Below are 18828 nucleotides of genomic sequence, written 5' to 3'. Positions count from 1 at the left end.
GCCAGTCTATGTTGTGGCGAACCATTTTTGGTAGTGGTTTTATCTGTACAAGTGCTGACTATGGAGCTGGTCAGCAGAAATCTGCGTATAAAGCTGCCGTTGCTGTTGATAATGAACCGGTTGGTACTACCGTTGCTGTTGATAATGAACCGGTTGGTACTACCGTAGCTGTTGATAATGAACCGGTTGGTACTGCCGTAGCTGTTGATAATGAACCGGTTGGTACTGCCGTAGTTATTGATAATGAACCGGTTGGTACTGCCGTAGCTGTTGATAATGAGCTGGTTGGTACTGCCGTAGCTGTTGATAATGAGCCGGTAGGTACTGCCGTAGCTGTTGATAATGAACCGGTTGGTACTGCCGTAGCTGTTGATAATGAACCGGTTGGTACTGCCGTAGCTGTTGATAATGAGCCGGTTGGTACTGCCGTAGCTGTTGATAATGAGCCGGTAGGTACTGCCGTAGCTGTTGATAATGAACCGGTTGGTACTGCCGTAGCTGTTGATAATGAGCCGGTTGGTTCTGCCGTAGCTGTTAATGATGAACCTGTTGGTTCTGCTTGTGATGCTGTTATTGAGAAACCTACTATTTCTGCAGTTGATGCTGTTGGTTGTATTGCAGTCAATTCTGATGTTAAAGATGCTGCCACAGCCGTTGACAACACTGCTAGGGCGAGCACTGCCGTAGCTGTTGATGATGAACCTGTTGGTTCTGCTTGTGATGCTGTTATTGAGAAACCTGTTATTTCTGCAGTTGACGCTGTTGGTTGTGTTGCAGCCGGTTCTGATAATGAGGTTGGTGCTGTTGTGAATCAAGAATCGACCTGGCTGCTGCCAATCTGGCCGCCCGACACAGGGTAAAGGGCCTGCAATATGGCGGGTGTTTCCGCCAGAAAGTTATTGAAAGTCTACCAACCCCACAAATCTAAATTACAACATAAACTATTTATGTGTGAAAATGATCTTTTAAAGAAAAGATAATACAAGTTATATATTAAGCTTGTGAAGGGAACCTAAAAAGGTTCTGTAAAGAATAAGTATTCATTATTCAACTAATTTTATTGTTCATATTTAAGCACAAAAATTCTACAAAATTGTGTAGACTTTTAAAGCAGATTTAAAAGATTTTGTTTCTTTAAGTATGACTTCGAAAAGCAAAAGTTTGTGTGTATTAACTACCAAATGATTTTGCAGATTTTTTTAAATTGAGAAAAATAGATTTTTTAAAATTATTTTTCGAGGTATTTTTTTCATGGTTCACGTTTGCTTAAAAAAAATGTTATTTCTCAGATTCTCGTATGAGATAATGCATTAAAGTAAAGAACACAACATGTAAAATTATTATGATAATGTTTAAAATATTTCTTATTATTATTTTAAAAAGATTATCGCAAAAAATCAAGATATTTGTTTTAATTTGTAAGCAAATAAAGTTTTTTCTTTCACTCCGGAGGCAAGGATTCCTAATAATCCACGCGTAAAGATTTTTCTTCATTCCGAGAGCAGAGATTCGTAGTAATATATGTACCTAGCGACTTCGGACAATTTAAACCTTGAGAAAGTATTTTATAGCAATTATTTCCTAGGTACATATATTTTCGTTCATGTTTAAATATAAACTCTATTTTCTATGAGATAAGCATTTATAATAATGAACACAATGTATGATATTATTAAAATATTGATTATTATTTATATGAATATCACAGAATTAATTTAAGATAAACTATGCATATTTTAAATTAACCTTTCCTTCATTTTTATCGCAGATATTAAAATAAAAGCGGTTATTAAAAATTATGATTAATAATTGATTCTTATTTTATGGAAATTGAGATTTTTTTTTAGTAAAATAGCCACATTTTTCATATGCCTATTTTTATGCCTAAAATAAGAATCAAATGAAATGCGATAAAATTTTATTCTATTTCATATGCTCAAATTTAATTTTATTGAGTTCAATTTCTTTTCAAAAGTACAATTCATTTTAAAACTTACCTGAAAAGTTTAACAAAAAGGAATAAATGTGTCGAGGTTGCGTGATTCGATATTTATTCTAAGAGAAAATCAAGTATTTTTTTAGCAGATTTTTTTAAAATTATATATGAATTTCAATCAAGTAAACATTTTTTATTCAGATCAAGGAATGATTGAAAATTCATATTTAAAGTCTCATATTTTTTTACAAAGAAAAATTGGTATTTTTTCATAATTTCCATGAAAATTCTAACGAAGATATTATTATTTTGCTATTCTTTAAGTATTAAAAAGTTTTATTGTTGATTAAGATATTACAGTTCTTATTCATTAAGTTTGAAAAACTTTCTGCCCAAGGATTTTGAAACATTTTTTCTTACTACTCTTTTTGATGCTTAACAAATTTAGTTTTAAGTACCTATAAATCTTAATTTTCTTGTCTAAGATTTATTTCGTTTTATTTTACCATTATTGTTTACATTTCGACCTGATTTCGTAGGTACTTATTGATTTATTAATAATGATTTATTACCTATTGATTATGAAATGATTATATTTAGTATAGTTGTTATTTTACAACATCATGATTAATAGGATAATCTATTTTAGGATTGTGTATGTGATCTTGTGATTGTCATGTGCATGGAATATTGTATGGTACAAACCAATCCCCATCCTTCTATCCTAAATTGTGAGGTATTATGAGTCCTAGTGAGGAGTATAATATTGTGTATGCATTTCACGGGGTTTCATTTAGTTAGGAGCAGAAATTGTCATGTTTTTCGGGATGTGGCTATTCTCATGTGATTATGGTGAGTTGAGTTTAGTGAGAAATGTTGCTAGTGCTCAGCGCAAAAAAACCTTGAATCTCGTTAAGGAAGTTAATTTGACTTTCAAACGGGGGGTGTGTCTTAACCTCTTTTCGAGGAAGCTTTGTGTTTATCAAGTTCAAAATTAATTCCTTATCATTAATCCTAAAACTAAGCGCAAATGTCGTCTTTTTTGACTTTCCCTTCATAAAGTGACGCAGCATGGATTGTTTATATGCGCCCACGTTTTTCACTTTTGAATGAGACATGAGTGTGTGAAGATTTCGGAGAACAAAATTGGGCCTATCATTGGTCTCATAGTGTGTGAACGACCCTAGTATATCAGGGATTTGAAACCATAAGAGCTTCAGGTAGAATTTGTTAATTTTACAAGGAAGAATGGTGTATAGGACGATTATATGTAGTTTTTAAAAGGCTTTAGCCAGCTAAGCATGAAACTTAATTATGATTAATATATGTTTTAGTAATTTTTATGTGCCTTATTGTTGCATTTAACAATGATTTATTAAACCAAATAATTTTCCTTTAAAGCCAAAGTTTCCAAAGATTTTTTACCGTAGAGAAAAATGATTTTTAAAAAGCAAATAAGATTACGTGGTTATAAATAACTGGAATTATGAACTAATTGATATTGTAATTTCAGGTCTTTGAAATAATTTCATCAATAAATCTATATTCAAACCTGCTGTTGAAACTTGATGGTTCCTGGTATTGGGGGTTTGTATGTTCGCCAACTGATCTCGTGAACTTCCCGCTAATTCGGAAGTCAAGCTCAACCAAAGTGTCATGGTTGAGACACCTGTACAATATAATATGATATTTTCATATAATTCCTTTTATTGTAGTTTATATACTATATTGTAAACTTTTTTTTTCAATTTTGCTTACAATGGATTCGTAATATTTTTCTGATTCTAAAGGTATATATGAACCCATATTTTTTTACTTGTGAAATGATAAAATTGAGTTCAAAGTTTTTATTCTCGTGGGTTTAAAAAAATCGATTTTTTCAATAATTACCTGACAGAATTGAAAAAGTAAGGTGTCAAATTAAAGATCTTACTATTTTTGTTCATAATGGCCATTTTCTTTCTTTTTTTTGTTGCATTTTAGTACCTTAAAATCGACTTAATTTTTTTTAAAAAAAACTTAAATTACTTAAAAAATAAGAGGTCTACAAAAAAACCGATTGCATATCTGAATTCTATGAAAAATTTTACATCTACTACTTACTAAAAGGACCGGCTAGCTATAAAAAAAAAAGTTGATACAACTTCTTTTCAAAAAAAAGAGACAAAAAGAAGTAGTAAGTAAAACAAAATTTTCTATAAGAGACTAGGAATACATCATCCATATTAAAACTAAAGGGGTAGTTTCACGAAATGCATTTGAACTTAATTAAGTGAACCTCATATTTTTTTCCTGGTTAATTGGTTAAACTATATTTATATGGCATATATTTGAAAGAATTTCAATTTTCTATCACGTAGTTTTTAAAATATCAAGACTTGAAAATCGTCTTTTTAAATTGCATATATCACAAAAAGTCTTGATATTTTAAAAACTACGTTGTAGAAAATTAAAATTCTTTCAAATATATGCCATATAAATATAGTTTAACCAATTAACCAGGAATAAAATATGAGGTTTGCTAAATTAAGCTAAATTAAGCAAACGAATAAGAAACTTTGAGGACTAGTGTAATAAACAGCCCATTGTACCCTCTCTATCTGCTTGTAAAGATTAGATATAGAGTAGATGATATTAAAAGGGATCTTTATAATGTCAACATGAATAGCTTATAGAAAAGCTGAGTAAATTACATTGACCATACATAGGTTTCATCCCCCTACAATTTGTGGTGTGGTTCTCCTCCCCCCCCCCCATTCCACATTTTTTCTGTTAAAAAGTCACTAAATAGCCTAAAACCTTTTTAAACCAATAAAAAACTTCATTCAACAATGTGGTACGATCGGTCCAAGCCTCCAGTTAATTTAATGTATTACTAGCGGCTTTGCCCCAAAGAGGTTTAATCAAACCAATTTTTCGTATTTTAGATTTAAAAAAAATAAAAAAATAAAACTTTTTTTTGGGGGGGGGTAAACTTTTTTTTGGGGGGGGGGGAGGGGGGAACGTCGATCCCACTATTTTAATTTTTTTTTTTTTTTTTTGGGGGGGGGGGTAATTTTCATTTTTTGGGGGGTTGGGGGTGTCCCACCCCCCAAGAAAATAGTTAAAAACCTTCCCAGGACCTATGAGAAGCTACCCTGTAAAGGAAAACCCGATCAGTTCAGCGGTTAGCGAGATCCTTCGCTACAAACAGACAGACAGACAAACAAACAAACTAAGGGACTAACGGACGGACAGACAGACAGACGGACAGACATCTTTCTACTTTGTATTATAGATAGGTCAAATGGAATTATAGATTTGCTTTGCATTTAAAATTATCAATTGATTTTTATTCATATCAAAATTTATGAAATTAGTTTTGCAGTTACAATAACAACAAGTATGACAACGCCAATAAAGAATAAGTGAAGGGGCATGTATTATAATCTTTTTATAAAAAGGGAAGTTTTTTTGTGTTTGTACAGAAAGATCCCACGAACGGCTAGACTAAGAAATCTCTCCTCTAGCATAAAACTTTAAATAGGTTCAGAGTAGTTTTTTTTCTGGAGGGTTACCTTTAACCTCCCGATAGTCTGTACCAAAAGTAATTACCGATATGGGTCTCCTATATTGTTAATCTTATAGTAAAAAATTAGACGGATTAATCTTATGCTGATAGGTTCGCAGTAAATTTTTAGTCTTTTACTACTTTTGATGCCAGCAGAGAAAACAACATTTCCCATTTATTCTACAACAGCATAATCAAGGGATAGACATAAATAGTAAATTGCAGAGTATATGCCTATTAGTTATAGGTTGATAAAATCATGCCTACCCTTTAGTAGAGCTTACGGACGTACGGACGAACCGACATTTTTATTATCATAGAGTATTAGTTATTTAAATACCCAAATTAAAATCGAATTTGTAATTAGTCATAAATTAAGACTTTGATAGCAAATGATAAAAATAATTGTATATTTTTGTGTGAGTAAGAGAGTCCTCTTTTCAGTTGTAACTTTTTAATGCGCTCAGTGGCAGCTTTATATTTTTGCCTGGCAGCTGGCAAACTTCTGTGACATTGTGGGAGATATACAGCTGATTTTTATTCTTGATAATATTTTCTCGTATTCATTCGAATCCGGTGGATAGGAACCGGTTCTCATCCATACGAAAAAACTATGTCTAGCATCGTATTATATCCAGCTTTCTATGAATATAAAAATGTACAATTATAAGATTAAAAACCAGCTTTTTTTAGCCCGTGCCTACGGCACCTAGGGGCTAAAAAACTGGTTTTAATCTTATAATTGTACATTCTATATCCGCGGAAAGCCGTTTATAATACGATGCAAGAAATAACAATAACAAGAAATAAAATAATGCAAGAAAAAGTTTACCATTTTAGATTTAGTTGATATTTGAAATCATGATAGTTTCCAAAAGAATATACCCTCTACTTTGGATCTTTCACTACATACCGTTAGCTTTTGGTAATATTCTTTTCAAGTCTATAATACAAAGTAGTCTGTCTGTCTGTCTGTTTGTTTGTAGCGAAGGAACTCGCTAACCGCTGAACCGATCAGGTTCTCCTTTAAAGGGTAGCTTCTCATAGGTCCTGGGAAGGTTTATAACTATTTTCTTGGGGGATGGGACACCCCCATACCCCCCAAAAAATAAAAATAGTCCCTACCAAAAAATTTTTCTTTTTCTTTTTAAAACTTAAATTAAAATAGTGGGGTCAACTACCCCCCCCCCTTAAAAAAAAATTTCTCCCCCCCCAATTTTTAAAAAAATTTTCCTTTAAATCTAAACCTTAAAGGCTAGGGGCAAAGCCGCTGGTTTATTATAAATAAGAGAGGTTTAGCTATCCTGTTGTATAAAGTAGTAAGCTTTTTTTTGTCTGTAGCGAAGAATCTCGCTAACCGCTCAACCTATATGGTCCTATTTAAATAAAAGCTTTTTATAAGTTCCTTGATGATTTTAGGTTATTTTTGTGCAATTTTTTGAGCCCCTCCATAAGTTAGGAATGTCCGTAGGTCCGCGGCATGAAATTCGTCTATAGAATTACTTTTAAACAAAGATGACAACATCCATAAAACCGAAGCTCTGAAACGGTAGGACAAAAGAACAATAACACTTGTAGAGTGTCAGAACTGAATAATAAGAATATAATGTATAAAAGTCGAAACAAAATTATAAGTAAATATGATGAAAAACTGCTTAAATACAGAATAATGTTTAAAGACGTAAATGTAAATTTTAGAACTAGAATATAGAGATGCTTCGTCTATAAAATTGTACTTTGTTGTCCTATGAATCAGTATTCCAAAAATCAGATCAATCTGATTATTATATCATTCACATAAAAATAGCATATGTAACAATTTTTAATAGTAATTTTTCTCATCGTAGACAGCTTTCCATTGATATTAAAAGGAAAAATTAAAGGTTTTAAAACCAGTTCCAATTGGTTCTAATCCAGCAGATATTTGTCGTTTTCGAATTGGATTTTTTTTTCTTATTCAGGTGAAGGAGAATGTTTTGTTTCAATACCCAACAAAACTTTTCCACATGTTGACACTGTCGGTCCATCTTTCTATACAGGAACATGGGAAAAGTAACCCAAACTAAATCAAGTATGCCAACATCCATAAGTAGCAAAACAAGAAATCTTGTTGTTTAAAATATTAAAAAGAGTTAAACTTATTAGAGAAACAGTTTGTTGTAGATGGATGGTCATCAATCAGGGGAATTATTGTACAGAATAAGTTGGGGAGCAGCTTTGCTACACAAAAGACTAGATATTTGTCTGTCTGCTAAAGGCTTCATAAGACGAGTTACTATTTTATATAACTATTTTTTAGATTAATACAAAGCTTTCCTTACATTGTAGACAAGTATGCCAATTAAAATGAACAAAACGGACTTACTAATGTATAACTTTAAACTAAAATAGAACGCAGACTTTTAGAAGCTTTTGATAATGCCTATAAAAAAAGACGTCATATTGACCCACTACTGGTCAATTAAAATTTATACTAGCCTGCCATTGGTAATTTAGTCTGTGTATTGGCCTATAATTGGCCAATTCTAATGTATGACGTCATTTTTTATAGGTACTTTAAAGAGCTTTTATTTGAAGGATGAATTTCTGATTTTTTTTATGGAAGGAAGTAGACATGTGTCCAGTGAGAAAAAATGAGGAAGAAATTATTCAGAATATAAGATTTTTTTGATTACTTAGACTTGTCTAATCCCTACATCCCTTATTTTTTTCCCTTTTTTGATGACCAGAGACAATTAGCGGATGTATTGATAAGTGCGTGGATTTACCCAACTGCATGGCTTACACATTTATGGTAACCTTTCAATAGCTTTTCCAGTATGGCTCCGAAACCGAACAGGTTCTTAGCCATAAATGTACTTAAGTTTCGAACATTTTACATATGTATAAAAAATTATTTTAGTTTGAGTCAAATGCTTGTCTTGTGTTCAATTTTCTACCCTACATAGGAAATGATGAGAAAGAAATTGATTGCAAGGTAAAACGCATTTTTTCAGTCCCTCCATAAAATTCATAAATTCATCTTTTTTATATTGAATGAAGTAAATTTTTTTGATTTTGACCTATTCTTAACACTATTTTGAACATTGCAATGCATGATTTTTTTATTACCAATTTAATATTAATTGTAGGGAAATTGTATGACACAATACATTGGTCTTCCAAAGTTCTGCTACTCCATTTCTACTGATTACCCGTTTTAGTAAGACTTTAGTTTTTTAGGACTAGCTGCTGCTGCTATGTTTCTTTTGCTAATTAAGAAATAAAAAAATTCCCAAATTGTTTGTTTGTTTAAAAAAAAAAATTTCTGACAATTTAACAAACTATTAAATATATCATAACTTTGAAGTTAATATCCTTAATTAAAATGTATCTGTATAATAGAGTAACAGGATGTCTATCTGTCTCTTTGTTTGTACCGAAGGAACTTGTCAACCGCTGAACCGATTTGGTTCTCCTTTTCAGGGTAGCTTCTCATAGGTCTACAAAGGCTTATAACTATTTTCATGGAGGATACCCCCACCATGCAAATAAAAATCGACACAATCCCCCATTTCACAAATCTTACCTACTATGGGATGTAAACATCTTTATCCAAAGTAAGATTTATCCACAAACAATTAATTAGATTTATCAATTAGTAGACAACATGTAAATAGACTGGATGATTGCTATACCTATGGTACTTTGTGCAAGACTAACTACAAAGTCCAGGTGAACACTGACATGCCTCAAAGAGGTCCCTAGATTTAAACACATATATTCTATTTAAATTTATCCATGGCAACCTTAACTAAGATCAGCAACTGACAAGCCCCGCAATTATTACATATTTATAATTACTTAATTAATTAAGATTTCCAACAACAAATCATTTCATTGCATAACCTTTGTTTTTTAGACTCAAGTCTTTGATTTGACACCAAAGTCCAAGGTGTATCTTATGTTGTTCAATTTTAAGAAGTAATAATATCTAGGAAATTCAGTTGTTCTCGTTTCTCGTCCTTTCTTTATCTCTTTTACTAATAGTCACTAATAGTGGAATATTTCTTCATAATCTTAGATTGAAGTGAGTGATGTAAAAGAGAGATTAGAGACAATGGAAAACAAATATCAAGTAAATAATCAATAACTTAAAATTTTGACTCATTTCCTAATTTGCAATACAAAGATACTCAAAATAATTACTATTTTTATTTTTATAATAAATCCTTCAAAATTTTTAGGAGAGATTAGAAGCAATGGAAAACACACATGAAGTAAATAATTAATAACTTAAAATTTTGACTCATTTCCTAATTTGGAACACCGTAAAAGTGTCTGACTATGACGTCAGAAAAAATTAACAATTAACCAATGAGAAGCCAGTATTCACAATGGTTAAATATATAGCGGCCTCTCATTGGTTAATTGTTGATTTTTTCTGACGTCATAGTCAGACACTTTTACGGTGTTCCTAATTTGCAATACAAAGAGACTCAAAATAATTACTTTTTTTATTTTTATAATAAATCCTTCAAATTTTATCCAAACACAATTAAAATATATCCATATCATGCTTATGTAATGACACTGATTAATTTCAGACACTAAACAGTATTTTTGGCAAACTGGCAAATTGAATAATCCGTAATCATAAATCAAAACTAAGATTATAAACAAATATTATTTTTGCTATTGATCTTTTTTTAGAATGAGTTAAAAGAAATTGAATCTAGGATTGAACAAAGGTTAAAGGTACTTGTAGTTTTAGTTTATTTTCACTGTACTGCTTTCAATTACACAATAGCTTTAGTATATGTATGTATTTGAAATAAAAATAGGGTTTAAAACAATCCATCAAACTTAAAGAGTGCCTAGAGCTTCAGGAAGGACAGTTTTACCTAAGCTTACAATACTCATCTGAGATATTGTGTAGGATGATTTACTTAGTTACTCTAATTGGCACACATTAGATGTTAGAAATGTAGCACTTCTAACATCTTTTTTTTTTACTTAATCTTCTCTAGGAGGTAAGAAATTACTGTAAATATACTTTGCAGGCAGAATTGACAGAACAAACAGAAATAATGAAGAAGACAGTGTGTCAACAAAATTTGAAAACTGAAAGTAAGCATGCTGTTTATATGAAGACTTTTTTGTTAATTTTGATATGTTCTTCTGTCACTCAGTGACTAAACTTGTAATCATGCTTGTTTACTCATAAATATCTCAATTGGTTTAATATTCATATATATTTTTTGCATTATATTGTAGGCAGTTTTCTTTTGATAGTAAGATTATAAGATTAATTCCTGTATTTGTCACATTTGGCTGAAGACCCTGGCAAATAAAACTTGAATTAATATATTTTTTAAAAATTATTTATTAATTCTATACCTTTTTAAAACCTTTTTGAGCTGATTTATTTGTGTAATGTTAACCTAATTAACAATTAGTCATTTTATAAACTTTTAGAAGACCCAGTGATTCGAAGAGGGGAACCACAAAACCTTTCTGTAAAGGAAAAAAGAGATTATGTTAAAAAGGTATAAATATAATAGTTAATAAACATCCATACCTTATGCATAAAAAAAAGATTTTTCCAAACATATGTTATTTTGAGACAACTCCTAGTGGAAAAGAAATTAATCAAAATTATATTCCTATCCTATTTTTCAGATGATGGCACATGCCTGGAATGGATATGTAAAATATGCTTGGGGTAGTGATGCACTAAAACCTGTGTCTCTAAATGGAACTGATCTAACGAAGGTAGCACATGACAGTGTGTAAACTTTACATCAAATAATAATTACAGTTTAAATCATTATATAAAATAAATGATGGATTTTTGGTTATTTTTATGCTTTTGGATTTCAAATTCAAATTTAGAGTAGTTATCTCTTTTGTTTTTGTAATATTGATCATTCTACAATGTGTATTTCAAATATTATGTCAATGTTTGATTTGATTACAAAACTTGAAATATCTCTCCCCTGAAAAGGTAGAATAACAATTTTTGACTTGTGATCATTATATTAACATAATAAATTGGAACTCTATTCCCATATGTTCAATGATATAAAACAATCATGCATAATTTTGTTGTATGTTGAGCAAAAAGTATAAAACAGGAGCATAATAAAATCATACCTTAAAATAAGTGTATTGTCATTTTGAAAATAAAAAAAATAACTATGAAATTATTAAGAGTTTGGGAACAAACATTGTTGATGCTATGGACACCTTGTATATAATGGGCATGGATGGTGAGTTTCAGAGGGGCAAAGAGTGGATCTCATCAAATCTTAATTTTTCAAGCAAGGTGAATCTCCTATTCTTAAAACTTGCCAAAAGATCTAATGTTTTGTTTAAACTCAAAACATCTACAAATGTACTATATGACAGACTAAATCATTTCATTTGTCTGCCATTCCATCTCAATGTGGTAGAGTAACTTACTCAGCTACTGTCAATAATAGAAGTTTTCCTATCATTGCTGAAGAAGCTTTTCTTTATTACTCGTTTTTTCAACAGGAGCAATAAAAGGGACATCAAATCCTAATTAGATCTTTGGCAGATATTGATATTGGCTTTAAAAATTTGAAAGATTCCTTGACCAATTGACTAAATGTCTATTGTATAAATTGTGTCATCCTTGTTTCTAATGACATGTTTATTGTTTATTTAGGATGTGAATATTATTGTATTTGAGACAAATATTAGATATGTAGGAGGTCTCTTAACTCTATATGCCTTTACTGGAGATAAGGTCTTTAAGGAGAAGTCAATTCATATAGTTGACATTCTTCTCAATGCTTTTGATACAAATACAGGTGATAACAATATTAATTTTTTTTTTAAAGATAAAAGTTTGAGATATTGGTGCTTTTATTGTCAGATAGAAAATACTAAGGTTCATTCATCTGTTGCATTAGAATAAGTTGTGACATAGTACATTTGATGTTAAGAAGGTGTAAGTACTCACAGATGTAGTTCATGCAATAATGGGATTTGATTGTCTGTTAGGCATGACATATAAAAACTTAATAATGTAATTTTTACAGGAATTCCATATCCACAAGTTAGTACAAAGACTAGAAAGTCCACAAAATATACCTGGAGAGAATCTAGCAATTTAGCAGGTAATCTTTTACTTGTATTACATGTCAATTTTAAGGCAAATCTAAAGATAGTAATATCTTTAAGACCTGCTTCATGAACACTTAAAGGATGCCTGCAAGAAATACCATGCTTTAACTGCTGAAATACTGCCACAAGTAGACCCAATACCCCAAATTTAAAGCCTTCAGCTTCAATAACAAAAAAGTTCTAGGCATTTCAAAATAGCATTTTATGTACAATGAAATTTTTGAAAGATTTCTAATGCTCATAAAAGAAAAAACAATATTAAATTACGTCGCCTAGACACAAAATTATAACCTTATCTTTGTCAGAAACTTAGATTGCCGGTAACTGATTACACTTTTACAATAAAAACACCACATTTCATAGTCAAAATCTATGAAAAAAATTCGATTTAAATTGCATTTTTAAACAAAAATCATAGCGGAAACAAAGGGGGAAACTTATACAAGCTCAGCTGTGATTGGTTGTTAAGCTGATTCAGCCTTCTGATTGGCTGCAGTACACTCAGTACAACGCAAGTTAAACTTAATTTTTTTTAATGATTTTGACTATAAAAATGGGTATTTTTATTGTAAAAATATAATGAGTTACTGGAAACCTAAATTTATGACAAAAATAAGCTTATAATTTTGTTTCTAGGCCACGTAGTTTAATTTCAAAGTTTTCAACATGAGTATTGCAATTCTTTCAAAATTTTCATTGTATATAAAATGTCATTTTAAAATGCCTAGAACTTTTTTGTTATAGAAGCTGAAGGCTTCAAATTTTGGGTATTTGGTCTACTTGTGGCAGTCTTTCAGTTAAAGCGTGGTATTTCTTGCAGGCTTCCTTTAATTTTTAGTTTTAAATTTATAATCAATGTTTAAGAATTTGGAACACTTCACATGGAGTTTGAGTATCTGTCAGACATAACAGGGAACCCTGTCTACAAACAGAAAGTGGAACATGTCAGAAATTTCATTGTTCAAAAAGATAGGTGAGAAACACTGAATTTCATAATTCGTTGCATATAAGAACACTTTAAATATGTAACACTTTGTTATCTAATTAGGCCAGGCATAATGTATCCAAGTTTCATAAACCCTGATACTGGTATCTGGACTGGTTTTAAAAAATCTCTTGGAAATCATTGTGACTCCTATTATGAATATTTGTTAAAGGTATGGAAAATATTTTGTCTTAGATATAGTAAATTATTAATTTATCAATATTAATCATAATTATATTTTAAATACATTTTCAAAACTGAATTGTATGTTAATTAATGTTTTCCTCAATGTATGTGAAAAGCTTTTTCTGACTATTTCAGGAATGGATAAGATCTGGTAAAAGTGACATTCAAGCTAAAGGAAATGTTGACTTTTAAGTTACTAAAGATATTTAGAATAACAAATTAACAGTTCAGTGTCAAGATCTTTATTACTCTAACTTATAAATGCATAACTCTGCATATATTGTATTTAAATTAAAATTTATAAAATTTTATTTTACACTTTTAATTGTTTTTAAAATCAAAACTGATAGATAATTTTGTTCCTGAACATACATGGGATATTTATATTTTCTAAGTTATACCTATCATCCAAATTTAAAGTCACCATCATTGAAGAATTATTTGATGTGTCTGCTAAAGAAATTGATGATTATCTGATTAAAACAAAGAATGGCCTCACTTATGTTGCAATGATAGAGGATTCTAAAATTATTCACAAGGTAAAAGATGAACTACTTATTATTAGACAGGAAATCAAAAATCTAATGGTTATGAAATGTTTATCCTAAAAATACATTTTATTCATTTTGAATTATGTAAGGGACATTCTACCCAAAAATTAACAAAAATAGTTTTGGCTACCTTCCCAAATTCGTCTTGAGGAATAGGATCAAAATTTATTCTTTTTTCAATATTGACACTAGCCAGAACAAATCCTTAAATGAAGGTAAAGCTAAGGTAATTACTGTAAACTATTTTGAAACAAATTTTAATACATATTGTTTTTTCTAAGATGAATTTGGAAAGGTGAAATAAATATTAAAAAATCAAATAATCAAAAAAAACATTGCTTAAATCCTAGATACCATATCAGAGACATTGAATTTTAAACTTTACCTTAGCATCCATGTTTTCATGACCTTATAGAAATTAGTTTGTACAATGTACAATGTCTTATCATTAATGATTTCTGATTGCTCCTTTTGGTCCAATCAGGAATAGATCCTCTAGACTTTCTAAACTGATTTTGTATTACTTCTAATCTAGATGGAACATCTTGCTTGTTTTGTTGGAGGTATGTTTGGATTAGCTGCTAAAAATGAAGAAGATAAAACATTAAAGAAAAGATGGATGCACCTTGCTGAGGTACAAATATAGTGACATGAGTAAATAATAGTTTCACACAAAGCATTTATAAATAATCTAAGCAGATTTATGATCTTCTAAATAAGAAAAGTATTAAATATAGGTTGAATATCAAAAACAAATAGCTTTTTCATACAATTTTTTAAAAATGTGATAGAATTGAATACTTTATAATTTGATTGTTTAAAATATTTACCTAAAATGTAATTATTCATAGAAAATAAGTTAAGATTTATTTAAGCCTATCCCTACTCAGAATTTATGAAGAACATAACATTATTTAAAGTAACAATTGATATATTCTAGTTTAAAATTTAATCCTAATGATAAACAAATATTGCCTAAAAATCAAGCTTGGTTTCAAAAGTCAAAAGTCAAATGTTAATAAGCAGCTATAAAAAGCTTTGGCATAGTAAACAAAAATGGTTTTAAAATCCAACTATTGTACTATATTGGTCAAACAACAAATGTGTGTAGAGTATAACAGAGACTTGTCATGCCAGTTACAACAAAACTGTTACTCAATTGGGTCCAGAAGCTTTTTGGTTCACAGAATCACTTCAAGCAGAAGGAAAAGATGTTAACGATAAGTAAGTTTTATACGTCGATACTGTTGCAATACATTTAATTATCTATATTTAATGGTGAATGAAGCTTAGAATTTATCTGCTACAACTTGTTTGTCAGCAAGATTATGGGTAAAAATAAACCAGTGCTTAAACTACAGGTTCAAGAATGGTTACTTTAGCTACTATGTCATGCATATTACATATTATATTGTATTATTAGTAATCTAATAATACAAAGTAGCTTGATGTCTGTCAGTCTGTCTGTCTGTCTGTCCGTCCGTCCTTAAGATCTTGGTAACCACTGAACCGATCGCATTCTACTCTTCAGGGTATAATATACCTATTGGTCCTATGGTGGTTTTAAGTTATTTTCTTGGTGAGACACCCCACCCCCCCAAAAAAAAAATTTCTGGTGAAACTACTTCACATAAATTATGGGCAGCAGCACCAGAATTTTTTTTATTTTTAAATTTTTTTTAAAATTACCTCATGGGGCAAAGCCCCTAGAGGCTAGGGGCAAATCCGCTAGTATTAATATAAGGGGGAAAGTAAAGGGATATAAAAGGTTTAAATCTCTATTTTCTACATTTTTATTATTCAGGGTGTATATTCTGCGGCCAGAGACAGTTGAGTCCTATTTTATTATGTGGAGACTAACCAACAACCAGAAGTATAGAGACTGGGGGTGGGAGTTTGTTAATGCACTAGGTAAGGATACTTTCCCTTATAGATTACCTATCAAGGATAAAGGAATCTTGCAAGTAAAACACCGATCTAACTGCTGAAAGACTTTATGAGTCTAATCCTTGTATAAAAGTAACAGGATTGCTGTTATTAGTCTGTATGTACCAAAGAACCTTTGAATGACTAAAAGGAAGATAGGCATAATTGAAACTATGCTCTTATTAAGTGTTTTCATTTTAGGAAAATTATGAACAATAATCTTCTATATATAATAGGAGTAATAGGTCTATATAATCTATAGAACTTTGCTTTTATGTCATCCTTGTATTTCAGAAGCAAATTGCAGAGTTGAAGGAGGATATTCTGGTGTTAAGGATGTTTATCAGGTATTAAGACGGCTAAATTCACAAGCACAAAATAAAAAAAATCCTTGTTAAGTTAAGGGTTAAGTAAGTCAATGGGTGGAAGCTCATTAACCTAGGGTACTTTTTTTATGAGATTTCAGACAAGTTAATTCTCACACATAAAAAAATTGTTATGTTGAATTTAGGGTGAATACTCATACATTGTCATACACATTGATCTTTGTGATGTTTGCCAGCATTTCCTTAGTAATATTCACAACAATTATGCTTCCTAGATCACACAGCAAGCACAGACAGACATTTGTAAGAATAAAGGATGGAAAGATAACATGAATATCTTTAAATGAGAGACAATATTTAACAGCAACATCTATAATACAAAGTAGAACGATGTCTGTCTGTCTATTTGTTTGTAGCGAAGGATCACGCTAACCACTGAACCGAACGAGTTCTCCTTTACATGGTAGCCTCCTATAGGTCCCGGAAAGGTTTATGATTATTTTCTTGGGGAGTAGGACACCCCCAACCCACCTGAAAAATAAAAAATACCCCTTCCAAAAAATACTTTTTTTTCTTTTTAAAACTAAAATTAAAATATCTTTTAAATATAAAATACGAAAAATTTGATTGATCAAACCTCTTTGGGCCAAGCCCCTAGAGGCTAGGGGCGAATATGCTAGTATTTATTAAAAGTAACTTTTATTCAAGGCTGATGGTGGTACCAAGGACGACTTTCAGCGGACCTCCTTTCTGGCGGCGACATTGAAATACCTTTACCTGTTGTTCTCTGACGACAACCTTATTAGTCTGGATCAATGGGTCTTTAATACAGAGGTAGATACTAAATAGTATACCATCAAATTCATGGCCACTGTCCACATCCTATTATATGTAGTTGTAAGTTTTTTTTTGTCTGTAGCTTAGGATTTAATTGATTGAGTTCTCAATATTTTTCGAAGCTTCTGGACTGTTTCAGGCTATTTGATTTTTCGTAGCGAAGCTACTCTATAATTTACTTTGTCTGTAACAGTCCGCCCGTAACGCTGTGTGGGAAACGTGACATATGCCCAAGTAATCTATGCATTGTGTTGTCCATCTGTCTGAAGGCTGAAACTTTCAGAGACTAATTAATTTTACATTCTACATGTTTTCACCAAGTTTCATTAAGATTTGTCTATCAATTATAGTGCTAGATCGCTTCCTAGATTTGTAAGTTTTCGTGATTAAAGGTTGCGGGATTTTAAAGGCTTCGTGATTTTCCTCTTTTATCAAGTTTAATAATTATCATATGACGCTGCTCTATAGTAAATTTTTTTCCGATATGCATTTATAATTTTTGGACTTTGCTATTTATGGATGTTGTCATCCTTTTATATCTAAGGTTGTTTATAGACTATTTTCTTACTTTCATTACTTCTTCAAGTACATAGCTCCTAGATTATAGAATAGCAACCAAGAAGTTAGCTATAATTGTTGAGTAGGTGTTAAAAAAGTTAGGAAATTTGACTTTTTCTGTTGCTATTGACATTGCAAATGATATTCTTTGTGAATAATTAATATATGTCCTTCAATTTTTTTTCATTTTTTTCCACTGAAATTTATTAATGCTGTCATCCTTGTTGTAGAAATGCTTAAAATTTATTTTCTTATATTTTCAGGCACATCCCCTACCTATCAAAGGAGTAAACAAATTCTACAGACCCTATGAAAGTTAATTCCTGCCAGCATTATATTGACAAAATGAATATATTATTACTTGGATCTTACACCTGATTTTCATTTTTTATAATAAAAATAATAAAACTTGCAGCAGGCTAAAATAACAATTCCCCCTACCATTTTCTTTATCCATCTCCTCCCCTCCTAATAGATGAATGAACTGACCAATAATCGACTTCCCTCTTAGCAAGCTATATTTTCCTCCTGTCATAATATCCATTAATATTCTACATCCATTATTGCTAAGCTACTTATGTTATTACTTTTCCATGTTTAATTTTGATTTTATTTATTTGATTGTGATGTAATAATATATGTTTGTAACAAAATAAAGTTGCTTTTTACTTGCTAATCAAATCTTATGTAGAAGTGAAGCTACTCTAAAAAGATAATCCGGCTTGTCTAATGGTCGGTAATTCAATTGAGTACTCCATTTTAGGAAAGCATCTGTGTTTGTTATAGGCTATGAATGTATAAAGAACTTTCTAGTAAATATTATAGAGTTATTACGCTTT

General features: G+C 30.7%; 1 protein-coding gene across 1 annotated transcript; it reads left to right on the top strand.

The window, feature by feature from the left end:
* The first annotated feature begins 8112 nt into the window (after positions 1–8112).
* Positions 8113–18682, top strand: LOC145332740 (mannosyl-oligosaccharide 1,2-alpha-mannosidase IA-like). The gene is made up of 23 exons (XM_080177785.1): positions 8113–8280; positions 8389–8463; positions 8618–8688; positions 9128–9200; positions 9550–9603; positions 9713–9745; positions 10179–10223; positions 10529–10595; positions 10944–11014; positions 11148–11240; positions 11680–11793; positions 12160–12304; positions 12536–12613; positions 13485–13593; positions 13669–13777; positions 13927–13966; positions 14227–14330; positions 14878–14976; positions 15454–15566; positions 16147–16253; positions 16563–16615; positions 17303–17428; positions 18253–18682. Exons 1-23 carry the CDS (start codon positions 8263–8265, stop codon positions 18307–18309), a joined length of 1854 nt encoding a protein of 617 aa, XP_080033911.1. The 5' UTR covers positions 8113–8262; the 3' UTR covers positions 18310–18682.
* Positions 18683–18828: the final 146 nt, after the last annotated feature.

Source organism: Acartia tonsa, chromosome 11, assembly GCF_053477335.1.
Source record: "Acartia tonsa isolate MP-2025a chromosome 11, ASM5347733v1, whole genome shotgun sequence".
Taxonomy (NCBI): Eukaryota; Metazoa; Arthropoda; class Copepoda; order Calanoida; family Acartiidae; genus Acartia; species Acartia tonsa.
This window is presented reverse-complemented; position numbering and strand designations above follow the sequence as displayed.